The sequence below is a fragment of the Myotis nattereri genome, assembly GCF_964212035.1.
Source record: "Myotis nattereri genome assembly, chromosome: 5".
Classification (NCBI taxonomy): domain Eukaryota; kingdom Metazoa; phylum Chordata; class Mammalia; order Chiroptera; family Vespertilionidae; genus Myotis; species Myotis nattereri.
In genome coordinates, this window is record NC_138080.1 from 81,390,459 (window position 1) to 81,408,961 (window position 18,503).

At 54.1% G+C, this 18,503-nt stretch overlaps 1 protein-coding gene across 5 annotated transcripts in view; it reads right to left on the reverse strand.

Annotated features, from left to right (window-relative positions):
* Positions 1–2,849: 2,849 nt before the first annotated feature.
* Positions 2,850–18,503, reverse strand: part of NRG2 (neuregulin 2) — a 178,846-nt gene continuing 163,192 nt past the window's right edge. For 3 of the 5 annotated variants that reach the window (XM_081090808.1, XM_081090807.1, XM_081090810.1), the window contains 6 exons: positions 15,436–15,459; positions 11,687–11,789; positions 9,219–9,342; positions 8,740–8,867; positions 7,699–7,926; positions 2,877–4,730 (listed from right to left, as the gene is read on the reverse strand). In XM_081090808.1, coding sequence (XP_080946934.1) covers positions 3,983–4,730; positions 7,699–7,926; positions 8,740–8,867; positions 9,219–9,342; positions 11,687–11,789; positions 15,436–15,459 — 1,355 coding nt within the window. In that variant the 3' untranslated portion in view covers positions 2,877–3,982. Of the gene's footprint in view, positions 4,731–7,698; positions 7,927–8,739; positions 8,868–9,218; positions 9,343–11,686; positions 11,790–15,435; positions 15,460–18,503 lie in introns of all 5 variants that reach the window. The other 2 variants (XR_013995970.1, XM_081090809.1) reach the window with 2 other exon arrangements.

Below are 18,503 nucleotides of genomic sequence, written 5' to 3' on the forward strand. Positions count from 1 at the left end.
TCTAATGGACCATTATGTTCACCCCACAAAATAACGCCCATTTTCCAGGACTGTCCAAATCCAGGGGCTGGAGGACGGCAGGTGAGATGCTGCAAGTGGTTGCACCACCTACTGGTCCTGGGAAGTGGCTGCAGCTCAGGGACTCCTGGAGGCTGCCCCTTGAAGACAGAGTCTCTTGAGCATTCATCCTTTCACTCGATGAAGGTCAACAGGACTGCACATTGTGCTGGCTGCTGGGGATACTGCGGGGAGAAAAGGATTGACCGGCTACCTGTCCACGTGGGGCTCACAGTCTAGAGGGGAGGGGGACAGTCACCATCACCATTTGGGACTCTGGGAGGGCTGGGGAGACAAGCCAAAGATGACCTGGCAGAGAGAAGAAAGAATTGGAGGAGGAAAAAGACTGATTCAGGAAGCTGCCCAAATGTCCTAAGTGCTCCTGGAGACAGGGTGGTAGTAGGGAAGTCACTTACTGGACTGGACCTCTTCCTGGCAAGCCAACTGAAAATGCCACAAGGCAGGGTGGAGAAAGGGCCTGCTCCCAGGTTCCCTTCACACCTGTGAAATGAATGCGTAGCCGCAATGACGAGAAAAGAATCAAGGACTACATTAGGTTCCAGCCTTAGACTCTCAGCAGGTATCTCAGAATCCAGAGCAGATAATGAAGGCACTGAATGGGCTCATGTGAAGGCCAGTAAGTTTATCAGGCGGTTACTCAGAAATACTTGGGGGCGCATAGAGCAGCGGTTCTCAACCTTGGCTGCACATTAGAATCACCTGGGAATCTTTTTAAAATCCTGATTCCTGGGCCTCATCCTCCGGAAATTCTGTTTCTTTGTTACTAATGTTGTGGCCCCACCCCATAACAAAGAAACAGAATTTCTGGAGGATGAGGCCCAGAAATCAGCATTTTAAAAAGATTCCCAGGTGATTCTAATGTGCAGCCAAGGTGGAGAACCACTGACATAGAGGTTGGTGGGTTCATCGGAGTCATGGAGGTTGTTTCTGATAAAAGTTTAGAAGGTAACAGCAACTTGATCCTCAGGAGGGTCAAATGAGAACACTAAGTTGGGCGAAGAGTTCATTCCTCATTACTTGGGGTCATGAAAAGGTCAATGGGTTCACCAAGAGTTCATTTCTAATTACTTGGGGTCATATAGAGGTCAGTGGGTTCATTGGAGTCATGGAGGTGGTTTCTGACCAAAAGTTTAGAAGGTAACAGCAACAGGCTCTCAGAAGGGTCAAATGAGGACACTGAACTGGGTCATGGAGAGGTCAATGGGTTCACCAAGAGTTCAATCCTAATTACTTGGGGTCATGAAGAGGTCAATGGGTTTACCAAGAGTTCATTCCTAATTACTTGGGGGTCACATAGAGGAACCACTGGCTTTCAGAAAATTTAAAGCCAACAGTAAACTCAGAGCCAGTAGAGGGATCAAATGACAATATCAGATTGAGGCTAGGAGAGGTCAGTGGTTTGCAGGTTTATGTAGCATTTAGTTCATTATTTTCATTTATTTCATTGTAATGTGTTTTTTCTTTTGGTTCCAGTGCCCCCACAATGAATACGACTTGAGTTCTTTATTTTTCTCCATAAACTCCCTTTCATCTAGTTTTTGCTATTTTGTGTGAGTCAAGAATGCAAGGCACAGGTTATCCTCATCACCATCATCAAATTAGCTCTTAACAGGCGCCTACAGGCATACCTCATTTTATTGCGCTTTGCTTTATCGTGCTTCACAGATGTTGTGTATTTTATAAACTGAAGGCAAGACCCTTCAACAGCAAAAAATATTATGACTTGCTTTATTGCAAGACTTGCTTTACTGGAACTGAACCCGCCATATCTTCAAGGTATGCCTGTACCATGTGCCAGAAGCTACACGGGTGCTTTACATAGATAAGCTCCACAACAACGCTTTGAAGTAGGTATTAGCATCACCATTTAAGTCTAGGAAACTGCAGTCTAGAGAAATCACACAGATAGTGAGGGTGGGGGTGGAATCAGAGCTCAGGCCCTGCTGACATCTATAGGTCCTCTCAATACTAAACCTCGCTGTCCCTCCCATCTGTATGTCTCCCAACCGACCAGGTACATCCTGAGGGCATTCATGCGCATGTGCCCACAAGTCAAACACCTGAGCAATTTGGATAGACGACTTCCTCATGTCGGGCTGGAACATAATGGTTCCTGGCTTAATAAATTAATCAATGAGGGCAAAGGATCTTAACCCTGGACCTTCCTCTGCCTTCTCCATGCCTGAAATTATGTACTTTTCATCAGGGATGCGGGTTTAGACAAGCCCTAGTTCTGAGGGGTCTAGAGTTGGGAAAAGTGTAACACCCTGTGGGCTTACAAGTTGCAGCAGCTGTGGTCCTCCTGGCAGCTGAGGGGACCCATTATCCACCTTGCATGTCCAGACTTTGCCTGTGACATGCCTGAAGCCCCAAGGGTCATCTTGCCTCAGCTGCCCCGTGCCAACCCCACAATCCTTCCTTCCTCACCCACCTAGGCCCGGAAGCTGTTGTCTCCGTCGGGCCCCTGTAGCTGCAGGGCAGGAACTGGGCCAGGGTTCTGAAGCTGAGCTTGAAGCAGAGTAATTTGCGTCAGCCCCTTGGCCAGGCTCCCCAGCAGCCAGGGGGATACCTTGTGAAAGTTCTCGGAAGAGGGAGGAGTGCTGGAGCCTGCCCTGGGAACTGGAGCCAGGGAGCTCAGAGGGAGTGTCTTCCTCCCATGGGTTACCCTGGCCCTCTCCAGCTTCCACACCAACATCCATCCATCTCCACCCCAGGTCTTCATCCTCTGTCTGTCCTCCTCACCTGAGGGCTAGGCACACACAGTCAAACATGAGTTATTTCTGATTTTATTTATAATATAAAAATGTTCAAGTGTCAACAGTCAGGTGTTTGGACATTTCAGGGCAGGGTTCCCATTTGTTTGGGATATTTTTTAAACAATTACCTTTTGGACAAATTAGCAGTGGACCCAGTTTTCAGGGGTGAGGAGGTCGGGGCTGGAGAGGGAGTAGACGTCATAGGTGGGATGGAGGCTGGGAGTTGGACTGAGAAGGAAATGATGTTACTTTATTGCTAAAAGGGGAATCAAATACACTGTCGAGTGGCTCTTCTAGGTCCCAGCGTGACCATGCATCCAATCTAAAGAATCTGAAATGCAAAGAACATGCAGGCGTAAAGTAGAAAAGACGACCTGTAAACGAAGGTGCTGCAGAGGGCAAGGGGCGTCCTGGAGGCCGTGGGGAGGAGGAGCCTCCGGCGTCGGGGGCCCTGGCAGAGCTGCCCCCTCCCTGGGGCGGGGACTGTTGGGAAGACCTGGTTCTCAGTGCCTCCTCCCTTAGCAGCTGTGAGGAGTGGGGAGGCCCCCCGCCCCATTCAGGTTGCTGTCGCTGGGCCTTAGTCTCCCTCCTGACGTGACCTGACACCGACTCTAGCTCCAAGCCTAGGATCCCTGGCCTCTCCCAGGGGATCCAAGACTCGAGATCTTGCAAGGGGGCAAGGGCCCACCCATCACTGCCCCGCAACTGGGTCCCTCCCAACCCCCCAACCCTGCAGCCTCTTCTCTACCTGCTTTCTCTCACCCCCACCAGCTCCGGATCCTCAGCCCCCCGCCCCCACCCCACAACCCAGACTTTTCTCCAGGAGCTCCAGATTAGCGTACAGCAAAAGGCACCACAATATAGGTTTCTATTAAAGAGTCAAAAAATTGGCCCATCTCTCTTTTTTTGTTGTTTCTTTTTTTTTTCCCGAAGCTGTAAATCAGGATGTTACATATAAATAGTTTCCCTATAAAAACGTCTTTGCCGTTAGCTAGTATTGTAAGACAATTTTTGCTAAAATGAAAATAAAACATTTTGTTATACCTTTTTCCTTTTATAGAAAATAAAAATATTTTTATTTCTTTTTTTCCTCCTTTCTCCAGTTGGTGGTCGCCCTTCTCCTTAAAGACAGGGGAGGGAGGCGGGCCCTAGAGGGGCGCCGAGTCCTGCTTGGCCCGCGCGGGCCCGCGGCTGTGTCTGCTGCTGGCCTGCGTGCTGTGGCTCTCCAGGGAGTAGTAAGTCCTGCTGTCCGCCGCCCCGCACAGCGGCGGCGAGTCCGAGCGCATCGCCTCGTGCGCCGCGCGCAGGCCGAGGAAGGGCGTGCTCTCGGCCGCCAGCGCCCCGTCCGCGTCGTCCGCGTCCTCGTCCGAAGCGGAGGCCGAGCCGCCTCCCGAGCCGCTGCTCAGTGACAGCGAGTCCCGCGCCGCGCGTGCGCGCTGCGCCGCCAGCCCGTTGAGGCGCGAACGGCGCCAGCGCCGGGGCCCCGCCGACGTCCTGCGGGACGCGCCACGAGCGCGCGGCGGCGGCGGGGGCGCGCACTCCTGCGTGGTCTCGTACTCGTCGTCCTCGGGGATGCGGAAGGGGCTGGCGGGCAGGCTGCCCAGGCTACCGCCCAGGCCGCAGGCGCCGCGCCGCGGCCCCGGCCCCGCCGCGGGGTAGTAGTAGCTGTCGTAGCTGCGCTGCATGTCGGCGCCGGGCCCGGGCTCGGGGGGCGCCGGGTGCCGCAGGAGCGGCTGCTGCTCCGCCAGGCGGTAGCTGATGGGCGCGGCTGGCGGCAGCGACACGGCGTGCGCCGAGTTGGGGGATGTGATCTCGAAAGTGGGCACCTGCGTGGCCAGCGAGTAGTGGAAGTCCACCGGAGAGAGGCGCGCGGGCGTGGTCAGGGCCGACACGTACCTGCGGGGAGAGGAAGAGGCGTGGGCCCGGGCGGAACCTTCGAAAAGCAAAGGTCTGCCCGGAGACCACGCACACCTGCAAAAACTAAGGTGCTAATCGTTAGTGACTTTAAGCAATTTCCTTAACCTTTCCCAGCTTGTTTCTTTATCTCTTTATCCTCAGCGAGGATACCACGGGTCCATAAATGTATCAACGGGATGTTATAGTTCAGTGTCTGCCCGGCCCTGGATAAGCCTCCGTGAATGGTCCTTTGTTACTTTGGGTCAGGCTCAGGCTAGGGCATTTGACATGTACGATCTCATATAGTACATTAACTCTATAGGACCCTGTCCCATGTAATTTACTAGAGGTCTGGTGCATGAAATTCATGCACTGTTGTGTGTGTCTGTGTGTGTGTGTTGGGGGGGGGGGCGGTGTCCCTCAGCCCAGCCTGTGTCCTCTTGAAGTCCAGGAGCCCTGGGGGGGATGTTGGACAGATGGGAGTGGGCCTAAGCCAGGGGTGGGCAAACTTTTTGACTCGAGGGCCACAATGGGTTCTTAAACTGGACCGGAGGGCCGGAACAAAAGCATGGATGGAGTGTTTGTGTGAACTAATATAAATTCAAAGTAAACATCATTACATAAAAGGGTACGGTCTTTTTTGTTTTTAGTTTTATTCATTTCAAACAGGCCGGATCCGGCCCGCGGGCCATAGTTTGCCCACGGCTGGCCTAAGCCCTCAGTTGGACATACATCCTTAGCACTGCCAGGAAGGCAGGAGAGGCTCCCACCACCACCGGTGACAGCTGTCAGCCCAGCTTCTGGCTGAGTGGCGCTCCCCCTGTGGGAGCGCACTGACCACTAGGGGGCAGCTCTGCACTGAGCATCTGCCCCCTGGTGGTGAGTGCATGTCATAGCAACCGGTTGTTCTGCCCTTTGGTTGATTTGCATATTAGCCTTTTATTATATAGGATGAGACTGAGACTCAGAACCTTTAAGTCACTCAAGGTTCAACAGCGAGGAAGTGATGGAGCTGGGACTTGAACAGAGACTAGGCAGGAACCAGAACTCATACTGCCCAATTGTAGAAGCCATTCAGTCATCCCTGTGACTTGGACTCACTGTCCCTGCAGGGACAATTCATCCCATGGCTAATGGCTTCAGTAGGGGAATTATTATTTTTTTATATTGAAACTAAAAGCTGCCTCAGGGAAGTGACTGCTCACACTTCAGATAGGATCCTCAGCCCAGGACTGACAGCTACCAAGATCCCACCAAGGTCTCTCTTTGGGGCTAAAGAATACCAGTTCCTCCAAAAGTTGTCCCTTGCTAATATCTCCCAGTCTGGATCCCGGACACTTTTTGCTTTTCTTTGTCCACACCCCCCTTGCTGAAGTCCATCATCCTCTTGCTCAACATTTGTCCACCTCAGCATAGGGACCGCATACCTCCATGCCTCTCTTCCAAACTGTAGAGCTGGCACCTCACTGCTCTCTGGAGTCCCCATTACTCTCTCTCTTAGTCACCTGATTCCCCTCTCTTCCCTCTCCCATATGCACATCCAAATAACCACCAAGTTGTACTCATTCACCCCTCTCCTGGAGCCACCTTCCTCCCTGCTTCACCCTATGGGTTGTGATTTGGAGCCCCCACCCCCACTCAGGCTGTAGGCTGCTTACCCATCCAAGGTCACCTCTAAGCAGAAGCCCAGGGCCATCAGCTATCCATCTGGCCCCAGCTGCCTATTCAGGCCCAGCTCTCTCTCCACAGCTCACTCTGCTCCAAGTAGCTCACTCGCCAGCCATGTTCTGAAGCGCCTCTGCTAGAACAGCTCAAGCTGTTCCCTTTGCCTGGCAGCTTTCCCCATTACGCTACCTCCCCAACCATTAAGCAGTCCTATTGCTATTGATAACAACAGCTACACCTAGGGAGTACCAGCTCCATGCCAGGTAGGAGGCAAAGAGCTCTGTGCATGGGATCTCTGGTTGCCGTCACAACCATGATGATGCTCCTGTTCTACAGCCGAGGACACAAAGGCACAGCAGTGAGCAACCTGCCTCAGATCACACAGGTGGTGGAGCTGGGTCTTGGAGAACCTGGCTGCTTCCCAGAGCCTGCAGTCACACTGGATTTCTCTGCCCTGACTGGGTGTCCTGTGCTTAGCACTTTCCATAAGCAGCTGTGAGCTTCAGCGGTTTGTGCCTGTGGCTTGGAGCTCCTTGGGAGCAAGAACCGTGTGGATCCTCACCATGTGGACCCCCAGGCAGACCTGCCCAGCACAGGGACAGCCTGGAATAGGCTGAATTGAGAGTAGGAGAACATCTGCTCCTCTCCCTCCACTCCAGCCTGTAGTTCTGCTCTCCTGCCACTGACCCCACTTGCCAAGGGCCACTTGAGGGCTGAGCAAGAAGGGGCCTGCCCCTGTGACTTCTGACTTGGAATCAGGGAGAAGGGAGTTTCCTGGTCCTCATTGCATCCAATGCTCGGGAACCCAATGATGTCATGATCCACGGGGCCTTGTTGGTACTGCCCATGCCTGTGGTCATTCTTGGCTCATGCCCATCCTGCACTGGTCAGTCTCCTCACAGACAACCTCTCCTCCCACTCTCCATTCTGCTCAATCTTAGTGTCTTTCTATTCCTGCTGGGACACGGGGCCTCTAGGTAATACCAGGGTAAGGCAATCATATGTTCTGGTTTGTTCGGGATCATCCCTGTTTGTTCCTGATGTTGCAGTGCAATTATTAATAACTCCTACTACTCTGAAAAGGGTCCTAGTAGGACAATTAAATCTGATGGTCACAGCACACCAGGGTTCACTGGCCCAGCTCCAGTCCTAGTTTGTCATTCACATGGTGATGAAACCGAGCAGATGAAAAACTGGGGATGAAGCTCTTCGGAATGTCTCTGAGGTGCTGTAAGGGTCAGCCCTGGTCAGTGGTGCCAGCGCTCTGGCCAAGGTGGGCATAGGTCACAAGGTAGGAACTGACCTCTCGCTGTGTGGAGAGTCACGCAGGGAGTCTATGGAGTCATGGTAAGGAGGCACAGTGGCCCTGCGCTGCTCTTCCAGGCTGTAGGCTGCTGCCCGCCGTGCTCGGGCCTCCACACATGCTGGGCTGTTGCATTTGCTGGTACCCACTGATGACAGCATGATGCCCGACTGGGAGTCGGAGGTCAGGCTCTCAGAACGTTCCAGGCTCCATGTGTGGCTCTCATGCCTGAAGAAGTCAGGATGGAGTCAGGTGGGGGTCAGGAAGGGGCAAGGCAGCACATTAGGTATGGTCCTAGGCCCATCCCCTCCCTGGTTCTTCATTCCATCTCAGGCTCCCCTAGCTCACTGCCCTTCTCCACTCGGGAGGTAATGTGTAGTATCACAAATGCCCCACCCCAACATAGGGAGGAGGAGGGCTGGGTCCTGTGGATGGATGAGCTGCAGCATGCACAGGCCCCTTCCCTTCCTCCCTGCAACCCCCCACCCCCACCTTCCACTCCCATGGACCAATCTCAGGAGCTCAGCCCTAGTGGCCAGTACAAGGGAGCCTGCCTATGCCATGCTGGTGCCCAGGGAAGAAAGGGCCATGTTATTTCTGAGCTGTGTGAGCCTTTGTGCTTGTGTGGACAGTCTCTCCCACCTCTGGACAGAAGGCTAAGGTGGACTAGGTTCCTGTGGGCAAACCCAGGAGAGGGCATTAAATAGCTCTGGGCAGTTGAGTGAGTTGCCACTTTATGCCAGAGAAAGTGGTGCTAATGAGGCCCAAACAAAACTAAACGTCAGGTGGGAGTGCAGCGATGCCGTTGTTCCTCTGGGGCTGGTTTAGGAAGAGCGAATCTGGCCCCCTGAACATCTGGATGAATGTTGGCTGTGGGTTCTGATTTGGAGCCCCCACCCCCCACTCAGAGGGACCCTCAGTACAGAGCCTGGCTGGGATTTCCATGTGTCCCAGGCAGGGGTGTGATGCATGTGTCCTCGCTCTCTGTGGGTGCAGGTACAGGAGTCTGCACGTCTCTGTGGGGACCTTGGTGGTGCCCACCTGTGGCTGGAAGTGGGTGTGGCTGTGGAGCAGTGGTGAGACGGAGAACAGGAGTGGCTCCCGGAGAAGGTGGTCTCGGTTTCCCTTCGGATGACGTGGTCTGTGGCTGGCACGTTCTTGGAGATATACTGCAACAGAGAGTTGGGCAGGAATTAGTGACAAGTGGCCAAGTTGGCCCTCCTTTCTGGTGGGAATGGGGAAGTGAGGCACTAAACTCCAGGTTTGGGGGGGAGGGGGCTTGTTCCCTGGATCAGTGACTCGGTGTTGGGGCAGCAATGGCCCCTGCAAATCAACCCCTGCCTGTCTTTTCTTAAAGAAGTGGGCAAAGTGAGGCCAGTCAGCCTGGTGGGGCAAGACGAGGCTAGCAAGCAAGGCGGAGCATGGGAGGGGCTGGCTGCTGTCCTGGCTCATCCTTTAGGGGCACCAGCAGGCTGGCTGTACAGTGAGGGCTCAGAGGGAGACCTGGGACTACCACTCACATCTGCCATCTGGATCTCCTCGGGGTCCAGCCGGGGGTGGCTGGGTCCATTCGCCAGGCTCCGGTTCTGATGGGCTGGACACATGTTCTGCTGGAGGTGGTTGTGCACCTGCTTCCGCTGTTTTCTGCACAGGGGAAGGGTGCGTTGGCCTGGCATGCCCCCGCACAATGCGTGAACTCCCCTCACTGCCCCTGCACTGAGACTCGTCTCCTCTCCTGCCCTGCTCAGGCTGCCCTCAGCCAGGGCCCTCCAATTTGTCCCCTACACCATCACCACCAGCCTGAATTCAGCAGGACCTGAGTGTAGTGGTAATGAGTTTTGGCTCTGCTGAGAGAGTAGAACTCCACTACTTTCTAGCTGTGTAAACCTGGGCAAGTTACTTAAATTCTCCATGTTTCACTTTCCTCATCTGTAACATGGGGTGATCATTTACCCATCCCAACTACCCCTGAGGATTAAGAGTAGATAAAATGTTCAAGCACAGCGGTGGCCCACTCACCCATGCACTAATTCATTTAGTATTTATTGGCTTTTGACTATGTGCCAGATGCTCTGTTGGAGCAGAGGAGACAGACACGGTCCCTGCCCTCATAGCGCTTGCAGATCAGGAGGGCAGGCCAATGATAAACATATAAACAGAGACATGAACACGATACTTCCAGCACAGTGTTCTGAAGAAAATAAGAGTGCTGTGGTCAGGGAGTTGAGGCCTGGGGGGCTACTTCACTTTGGTATATAGTAAGTGCTCATTACATTTGTATTATAATCAACCAGTCTAGTCATGTCACTCCCCTGTTTAAAACCCTTCCTTGGCCCTCAGGTCCCGTTTCTCTCCCCAGCTCTGTCTCACTGGCCACTTCCGACCCCAGCTTGCTGCAACCCTGGGGCTTGTTTCTGATCCTCCACTATGCCTGCCCTCTCTGGCCTCTGGGCCTTTGCACATATTATTATATCCAACAGGAGCACATTCCCTTTCCCTTCACCTGCTAACTCCTGCTCATCTCTCAGGCCCGGCCTAAGTGCTCCTCCAGGGAAACCCTCCTGCCCTCCAGTTGAGTTTAGGTCAGGGGTAGGCAAACTTTTTGACTCGAGGGCCACAATGGGTTCTTAAACTGGACCGGAGGGCCGGAACAAAAGCATGGATGGAGTGTTTGTGTGAACTAATATAAATTCAAAGTAAACATCATTACATAAAAGGGTACGGTCTTTTTTTTTAGTTTTATTCATTTCAAACGGGCCGGATCCCGCCCGCAGGCCGTAGTTTGCCCACGGCTGGTTTAGGTCCTCCTGAAATGTGTCCTGTGACACTGGACCTCGTGCTTAGGGCACTGGCCATGTTCCTGGTGCAGGGCCTGGTGTCTACAAAGCATTAAATAAAAGTTTCTTGAGAAGATGAGGAAGCGCAGTAGGGTTAGAACAGGAAGCTTGCTTTCCCCCCAATTTGTGGCCTCAATTTTCCTCTTTGGGCCCCTCCCTGGGCCCCCTAACTCCCTCCATGCCTCCCTCTGACCTTTGTGGTCCTGGACTCATCCAGCACAAGGCTGGCTGGGTCTTAGATCCCATATAAGGGTAGCCGGGTCCAGGACCCAGGGGCTCAGTCTCCCAAATGGTGGCTATGCCCAGACTCTTGCTCTCCAGATAAGAATGCAACAGACCTATCATTTTTCTGCATTACCTTACAACTTTTGTTGGCTCCCCATTACCTTCAGGGTAAACCCCGCCTCCCTAGATTGGCATTCAAGGCCCTATGGTGCCATCTGGGTTCCATTCCTTTGCACCAGTTGGTCTGGTTGCTAGCTGCTAGTCCGCGTATGCTCCAGGAACATAGCTGACCCTCTCCTGCATTGCCGTTTAGCTGGCACTGACTACTGGAGCTGCTCTTTTCTTCCCCTTGCCCTGAGGTTCTTCCCCCACCTTTCCTCTGCTCAGGGGTGGCCCAACCCAACTTTCTCTGTGTTCTTGCCTGGTCTGGTCCCAGGTGGGACTAGGCACTGCCTTGTGAGATCTCTTTTTACCTCGGGAATGTACCCTTCCTCTCTGCACTTCCCCACCCCCCAAAACTGCCTAATGTGTGCCTATGTGACAGGACAGATGCTCCCTCATAGCATCCTCTGAGGTACATATGAGGATCATTGCCATTTTATAGAGGAGGACTCAGATTCATCAGTTTGCTCAGGGTCACATGGGAAATGGCAGAGCTGAATTCAAACCCAGATCTGTCTTCTTATAATGCCTGTGCTCATGACCATTCCTGTTCAGTCCTCTGAGGCCTGTCTCCCCCATCTCTGTTCCTGCCTCTTGGCCTAGCCCTCTGGCCCCACAGGAACTGCAGAGGGCAGTTGGGGTATGAAGGTGTGAGTGGGGTAGGCCAGGCACCATGGGTGGTGGGGAGAAGAGCCTGGCCTCACAAAGCTGTCTGTGAGCCCAGCCCTGGCTTGGCCTGCCCCGGCTCAGTGCCCGACACTCACTTGGTCTTGCAGTAGGCGACCACGCAGACGATGCCCACAACAAGCAGAGCCACGCAGATGCCAGTGATAGTCAGGACCCTCTTCTGGTACAGCTCCTCAGCTTCTGCAGAGGCAGGGGATGTGAGGGAGCCGGGCAGGAGGTGGACCTGTGGTGATAGTGGCGCAGACACCCCCTGCCCCCAAAGCCTTGCGCTCTCTCCAGCTCAGGTCCTGCCCAGCTCCTGTCCATTCCCCAGCAGTCTCCTACCTCCTGCCTCCCTCTTCCCCCATTGCCTTCTGCTCCCTGGAACTCCACCCACCTGTGGATCCAGGTACAAGTGACTATGCCCATGTTCACCTTCCCAAACCCCACACCCTGCCCGAGGCATGTGAGTGGAAAATGCAGGAGGATGAGGGGATGGAGGCGAAGTCCCAAGGCCATAGAGGAGGGCAACCCAGTTTGGCCAACAACCCTGCCCTGTCCCATTATGGCCTAGGGGCGGCAAAGGACCTTGATGGGCTGGGGGAGCTGTTTTTAATGGTGGCAAACATGGCAACTCTGGGCAGAGGCCTGGCCTGCTACAGCAGCTTCTCTAAGAAGATGGAAAGTGGTTTGTTCTGGGCTGGTGATAGGACCTCTGACCCAGAGGCTGGACAGAGCAGACCAGGCCCACGGGGAAAGGCCTTTGTTCACCCTTGCAGCCAGGTCAGGGTTGCAGCCCTGCCCGTGCCGGCCCTCCCCACCTGTGGCTGTGAGAAGGCCACCAGGGGCAGCACAGCCCTGTGCTTCAGGACAGTCCTCGGCTCCAGGTACAGTCCCAGCCTTTCTGAGGGGCTGAGCTAGGCTAGGCCGCAGACAGACCTGTCTAGCTCCTCTACCTCCCACTCCTTGGTGGAGTGCCCTCTACCCTTCTAGAACAGAGAAAGCAGGAGGAAGGAAAGGAAAAAGGTGACAGTACCAGCCAGTCAAGGCATACAGCCTAGACACTCCACCTGCCCCACCCGCACCTACTGGCTGGCCCTTCCACATGGCTCCTCTCCTGCCAGCACAGGGATAAGTGAAGGCTGGACCCCAAGGCCTTGGGGGAGCCCTGGAAAATTTCCCTAAGCCCTCGGCTTGCCGCACCTCCTGTGGCAAAGGAATACCCATCTGCAGACTCCTGGGAGCAAACCCTCTGGACACACATACCTGTGGGTCTATGCCTATCTGAGACACAGACAGACCCCCTTCACAAAGGTGCATTCACACACATCCAGAAAAGCACAAAAGCACACACACACGTACACGTGCAATCGTGTCTGCCTACACACCCTCATCTCGGGGCTCTGTGGTCTGTGTCCTGCCTCCAGTTGTCATCACCGTCCACTCCTCAGTCCTCTCCAGTCAGACATCTGTCTCCGTCACTCCTCCGAAGCCACTCTGGTCGTGGTCACTGACAACCTCTCAGCTGACTCCCTGCTGGGCCCACTCCTGTTCTCTCCAGGGTTGGCTCCCCCTGCACTGGCTTGACTGTCACAGTTGCTGCTTCCTCCTCTTCTACGTGGGCTGCAGTGCAGAAGGGCCCAGAGCTCTCAGGCTCCTTTTTTCTCTCTCCACCTGCCTTCTCTCCCTTCGTGATCTCAACCAGACTTTAAATGCCATCTGTATGCAGCTGACTCTCAAATTTTTATCTCCTGCTCTGACTTCTCCCTGAGCTCCAGACTCCTACACCCAAGGGCCATGGCCCGGCACCAGCACTGATCCCCCCCATCTCTCCAAACCTGCTCCCTGCTCTTCCTGTCTCTTCAGGGAAACCGCACCTTTCTTGCTTCTCAGGCCCCAAATCATCTCTGATTACTCCCTGCCTTCCCACCGACACTGGCACCCAGTCCATCAGCTAGTCCTCAGCTCTACCTCCCAAGTAGATGCTGGATCTGACCCTTCTCACCATTTCCACTGCTCCCAGCTTAGTCCCAAATGATGCCATCTCTCCCCTGGACAGCTGACTGGTTTCTCTGCTTCCACTCCCCACCGCTCCCCCAACCCAATCTGTTCTCCAGCCAAAAGCCACACTGATCTATAACCATAAAGCATTTTACTTCTCACAGTGGTTTCCACTGCAACTTAAATACTACTCGAAGCCTTATCATGGCCTGTGAGGCCCCAGATTACCTGGCTCCACCCTCCCTCTTAGCTCTCACCTGTGGTCCTCTTCCCCATGTCCGCTATGCTCCCGACGCGCTGGCAGTCTTGTGTCCATTGAAGAGGCCCACTCCTCCTGACTTGCTATGGCCTTGCAGACATTCTCCCCCAGTTGTTTGCAGGGCTGGCTACTTTTCATGTCCGTAAATGTCACCTCATTGGACAAGCCTCCCCTGACCACTTAGCTAAAGTAGCTCCCACCCCAGCTAGGCGCGATCCCATTATTTTATTTTCTGGATGGCACTTACCACCTCCTGATAGCTTTCCAGTTTGTCTTACCGTCTGTCTCATCCTGTGAATGTGAGCACCAGAAAGGTAGGGACCCTGTGCCAGATTGCCAGACTCTGGCAAATTCCGGAGTCAGCAGATGCTTGTTGAGTTGGTGAGTGAAGGAAGGTACAGACCACTGTGGCAGACACAGACGCACATTTACATATCTCACACCTCCGCACCCTCACAGCTTCAACCGCACACACTCAACCCTTAACACCAAGGTATCCACTGCCCCCTTCCGGGTACTCACATCCTGCACCGAGCGACCTAACAGATATAAACACTTTCACTCTCCACAACACACACAGGCAACCCTATAGATTCGCCCCCTGCACCCGTACAGAGTCACCCCTTGCACCCTGCCACCACCACACACACTGTCCAGACTCAGCCCCTCTCCTCCCCACCCTGTCACAGTCAACAGACAGGCACACTCTCACACGCCGACTTTTAGCTCTGGCTTCTACTGAGAACAGCTGATAGGGGTTGGGTGGTGGGGACACTGGGGCCTCCCCAAACGTGCCACCAGAACAGCCTTTTCATGACAGTAGGCTTCACACCACAACTGAAATCTGACAGCACAGAAGCCTCAGCTCAACCCCTCTGAGCCCGCGCCCCCCCCCCCCCATCTCTCCTGCTGTAAAACATCTGGGCACTTGCAGGGTGGAGCCTCCCAACCCAAGCCAGAGAGCTGGACAGACCGACCCTCAGAGTGCCTTCCTATGCGAGGTGTCTTCCAGGAGCCAGAACACACGAGTGGGAGGGAGGTAAGCTTCTCCACTGGGGGGCAGGAGGGAGGCTCCAGAGGCTGGCCCACCCCAGACCCTTGCTTACAGATGAACATGCGTGCCATCATGGGGGCAGATCACGGAGGGAGTGACAGCCTCAAGCAGATGACAAAGCCTGGCAGACCCAGGGCAGAGGGCAGAGATGAGAAGCAATGGAGGTGGAAATGGGAGGAGGAAGGGGGACTAAGGTTAAGTGGAAAGTGCTGCCTTTCTTCACAACTCTCCAAACCAAGATGCGTGGCTTCCGGACTCCGGCTCTCCGACCCATCAGCCCCAGGCTTCCATACACTGGGGCCACAGTATGTCTCCCAGGGTGCCCTGCTTTTCATGAACTTTTCGTCTCCCCCAGATAAAAGTGGTTTATGATTGGACATCTTGATGGGGCCAGAGGAGAATTTTGGAATCATTTCCCCTCCCCCACCCCACCATGTTTTGGAAAGGAAGCCAAACATCCAGCACACATGGAGTCAGAGGCTGTGGAGAGGGGCTGTGTGGACGGGACGTAGTGATAAATGAAGGCTCCATACCCTTTAGTTCAAATCCCAGGTGCTCTGGCAGTGCAGAAGAGAAGAGGGTCAGAGAGGGGAAGGGATGGAGGGAGAGATACAGAGATGGATGGGGGAGGGGGAGGGTGGGGAAGGGAGAGAGAGAGAGAAAGAAAGAGAGAGAGAGAGAAACGTTGGTCAGGACTCTTCAGACACCAGCAGCCAGCCTGTGAGGTGAAAGCAGGTTAGTGGTGTCCCCTCCCAGCTTCCTGAGCCCCTTTCCCTGGCACCCCATCCCCAAGAGCCCCTGACGGGTGGAGAGAGGAAATGTTAGGCTTGGCAGGCAGGGCAGGTTCTTTAGAGATGAGCTGTGGGGTTAGTACCTGGTGAGAGGCAGTTGGCATATGTCCCCGAGGAGGAAAGGTGAGTGGGGACGGGGGTCCGAAGAGTCTGCATTCTCCCCCTCCCAGCTCCAGCACCAGGCCTTCGGCACTCTCACGCCCCTCCTGGAAACGGCTTGCTCAGCCCCGAGCTCCTCCAGGGAGCTCACCTTTCTGTTCAGAATGATGGGTGGGGCTCCCAGACTGACCCCGCGTCTCGGTCCTGCCCCCCAGGCTCAGTTGGCTGCCTATGTACCAGGAGCCTGTGCACTTACACTCAGAATTTGTGGGGAGCAGGAGTGGGGAGAGGAGGAAGCTCCAGGTGGAGGTCACTTCTCCACTTGGCACCCCCAACACCCTAGAAGCCTACAGGGGATGGGCCTCAGGGTCTGAGCCTGATTTCACAACTTAGCAAAGCAAACCGTAACTCTGAGAGAGACAAGTGGGCTCACTTGTGGAACACCTGTGCCCCTTAAGTGGTGGGCCAACTGCATTCTTTAAAGTGGGATCATATTGCAAATGTGCAACATGCCATACAAGGGGTAGGTAAGAGAGCCCTGCCTAAGGTGTGATCAGAGTCTATCTAGCTCTCAGTCTCTTATCTGTTAAATGGGGGTTAGGCCTGACCATGGCATATCTGGGTAGTTTCCAACCTGGCTGTGCTTCAGGATCCTCCAGACCAATGAAATCAGGGTCTGGGGTGGGAGCCCAGGAATCTCAACAGTGTTTTTGAAAAGCTCACCTACTATTCTCATGTTGCAGCCAATTCCTGTCTGCAGGCCTTGAGGCTCAGTTTGACCTCTAATTGGCTGCGTGGATGTGGGCAAGTCATTTGTCAAAAGTGCCTGCACACAGTGAGGGGTCAGATGTGAGAAGGTCAGGACAGCATGAGGCTCAGCACAGTTGCAGGGCCCAACACCATGGCCTCCCCACCTGCACTCAGTAAGCTCAGCTAGATTAGGGAGCAGGTGAACTTGTGTTTTGATGTTCTCATTCCATGTAGAGGAAGGAGAGCATGGAAGGAAGTCCTGTGCATTGTCTATCCCTGGATCTCTTTCTGCTTCCTCATGGGGATTCCAGAGGGTTCTATAGTTGGAAAAGGGCAGGAGAGCAGGGTGGCTCTGCACCAGGGACCAAGATCGTTCTGACCAAAAGAGGCTCGAGGATCCTGAGCCCTGACCCCCAGTTCCATGCAGAGACCATACCACGGAAGCCTGAACCCCAGCCCTTCCGAACATGAGCCCTCCTGTGCACTCCTGTTAGATGCGAGGTTGGGAGTGACCTTGAATGTGGTTTCTTTGCAGTCCTTTTCTTACTGCTTGGAGTAGGAGTCACCATAAGTACAGTGAGTCCACGCCTCTCCCTGGGCCAAGGAGACAGTACAACCTTGACAAACTCAGAGTCCTCGGGGGCAGCTTTCCCTGAGTAGTTAAACCTCTGGCCTCAGGGACCTTTCAGGTAACTGGAGAGAGCTCACAGTCTAGATATCAGCTATGCCTCCTAAGAGAGAACAACCTAGCTTGACCATAGCACCTGGGACACTAAGATGACTGTGGTCCATAGAGCTGGCCTGGGCTCCACTTTAGACTATTGTTTTAGATGAGGCAGCTGGGGCTCAGAGGTGCTAGGACACTTTCATAGGTCACACAGCAAATTAGGAGGCAGAAGGGAGACTGGAGGCCAGGCCTCCAGTCTCTTGAGGCTAAACCATGGCTATTCCTGTCCACTGGGCCTCTTGGAAGGCCTGACTGGCTATCCTAAGGGCAATGACGACCTGGAGAAGGGAGCAGGGCTCCCAAAGCCATTTTGGAATTTTCTTCTGCACCATTCCTCTAGGAACCAAGTGGTAGCAATAATAGCAGCTTCTGGGTCTCCTGACTGTCCTCTCCTTTGAGTCAAAGGCCAGTACTGTTTAGGATGGACCAGTGGTGGCTGGTGATGTCACTGAGGGCTTGTCCAGTCACTAGGAAGGCAGTCCTGCTTCCCTCTCACTGGGGATGAGTTCTGAGGGGCCTGTGGCTCTCTAGCCTAGCCCCAGCAAAGAAAAACAGTCTCCCACCTGTCATGTTCACTGGCTGCCACTCAGACAGGAGAAGTGGCAACACAGAGTCACAGACAGGTCCTACTGAACAGAAATTTCATATAGACCAGTAACCATGGCAATCTGGTGCTAGCTTTCCAATAGGGCCAGGCTTAGCAGGCAATATACGAAGTCCTCATCCTGAGCATGTCCTATGATACACAGTCACAGGGACCTGGACAAGGAGGCCATGATGTGGGCTCCAGGGCACATGCTTGTGTGTTTGCTCATATGTCTGCAGGTGCGTGTGCTCTTTTACACGGGTTCGTATGAATAGATGCACAGTTTTGACTCTTGGGAAGTGGAGGGGCTGTCAGTGGAAGAAGGAGAAGCTTCAACGTGCTGTTGTGACTAGAGGCTCTGATTCTGTGGCCTCTGCAAGAAGTAACCTAGTCTAGAGGCTCTCTGCAGAAAGACACTGCGCTCAGGATGTGCCGGAGGTCAGCCTCCAGGGAGCTCGTGCTGGCCCTGCTGCCTAAACTGCACTCAGTCATGGTAGGCAGACCCGTCATATACATAGTTTCATCCTAACAGCAACCCTACAGGCAGAATTGTTAGTAGCCCCATTTTACAGATGCAAAACAAGCACAGAGAGGTTAAGTGAGGCCCCAGAACTAGCAAGCTCAGCAACTGGCATTTTTATTCAGGTC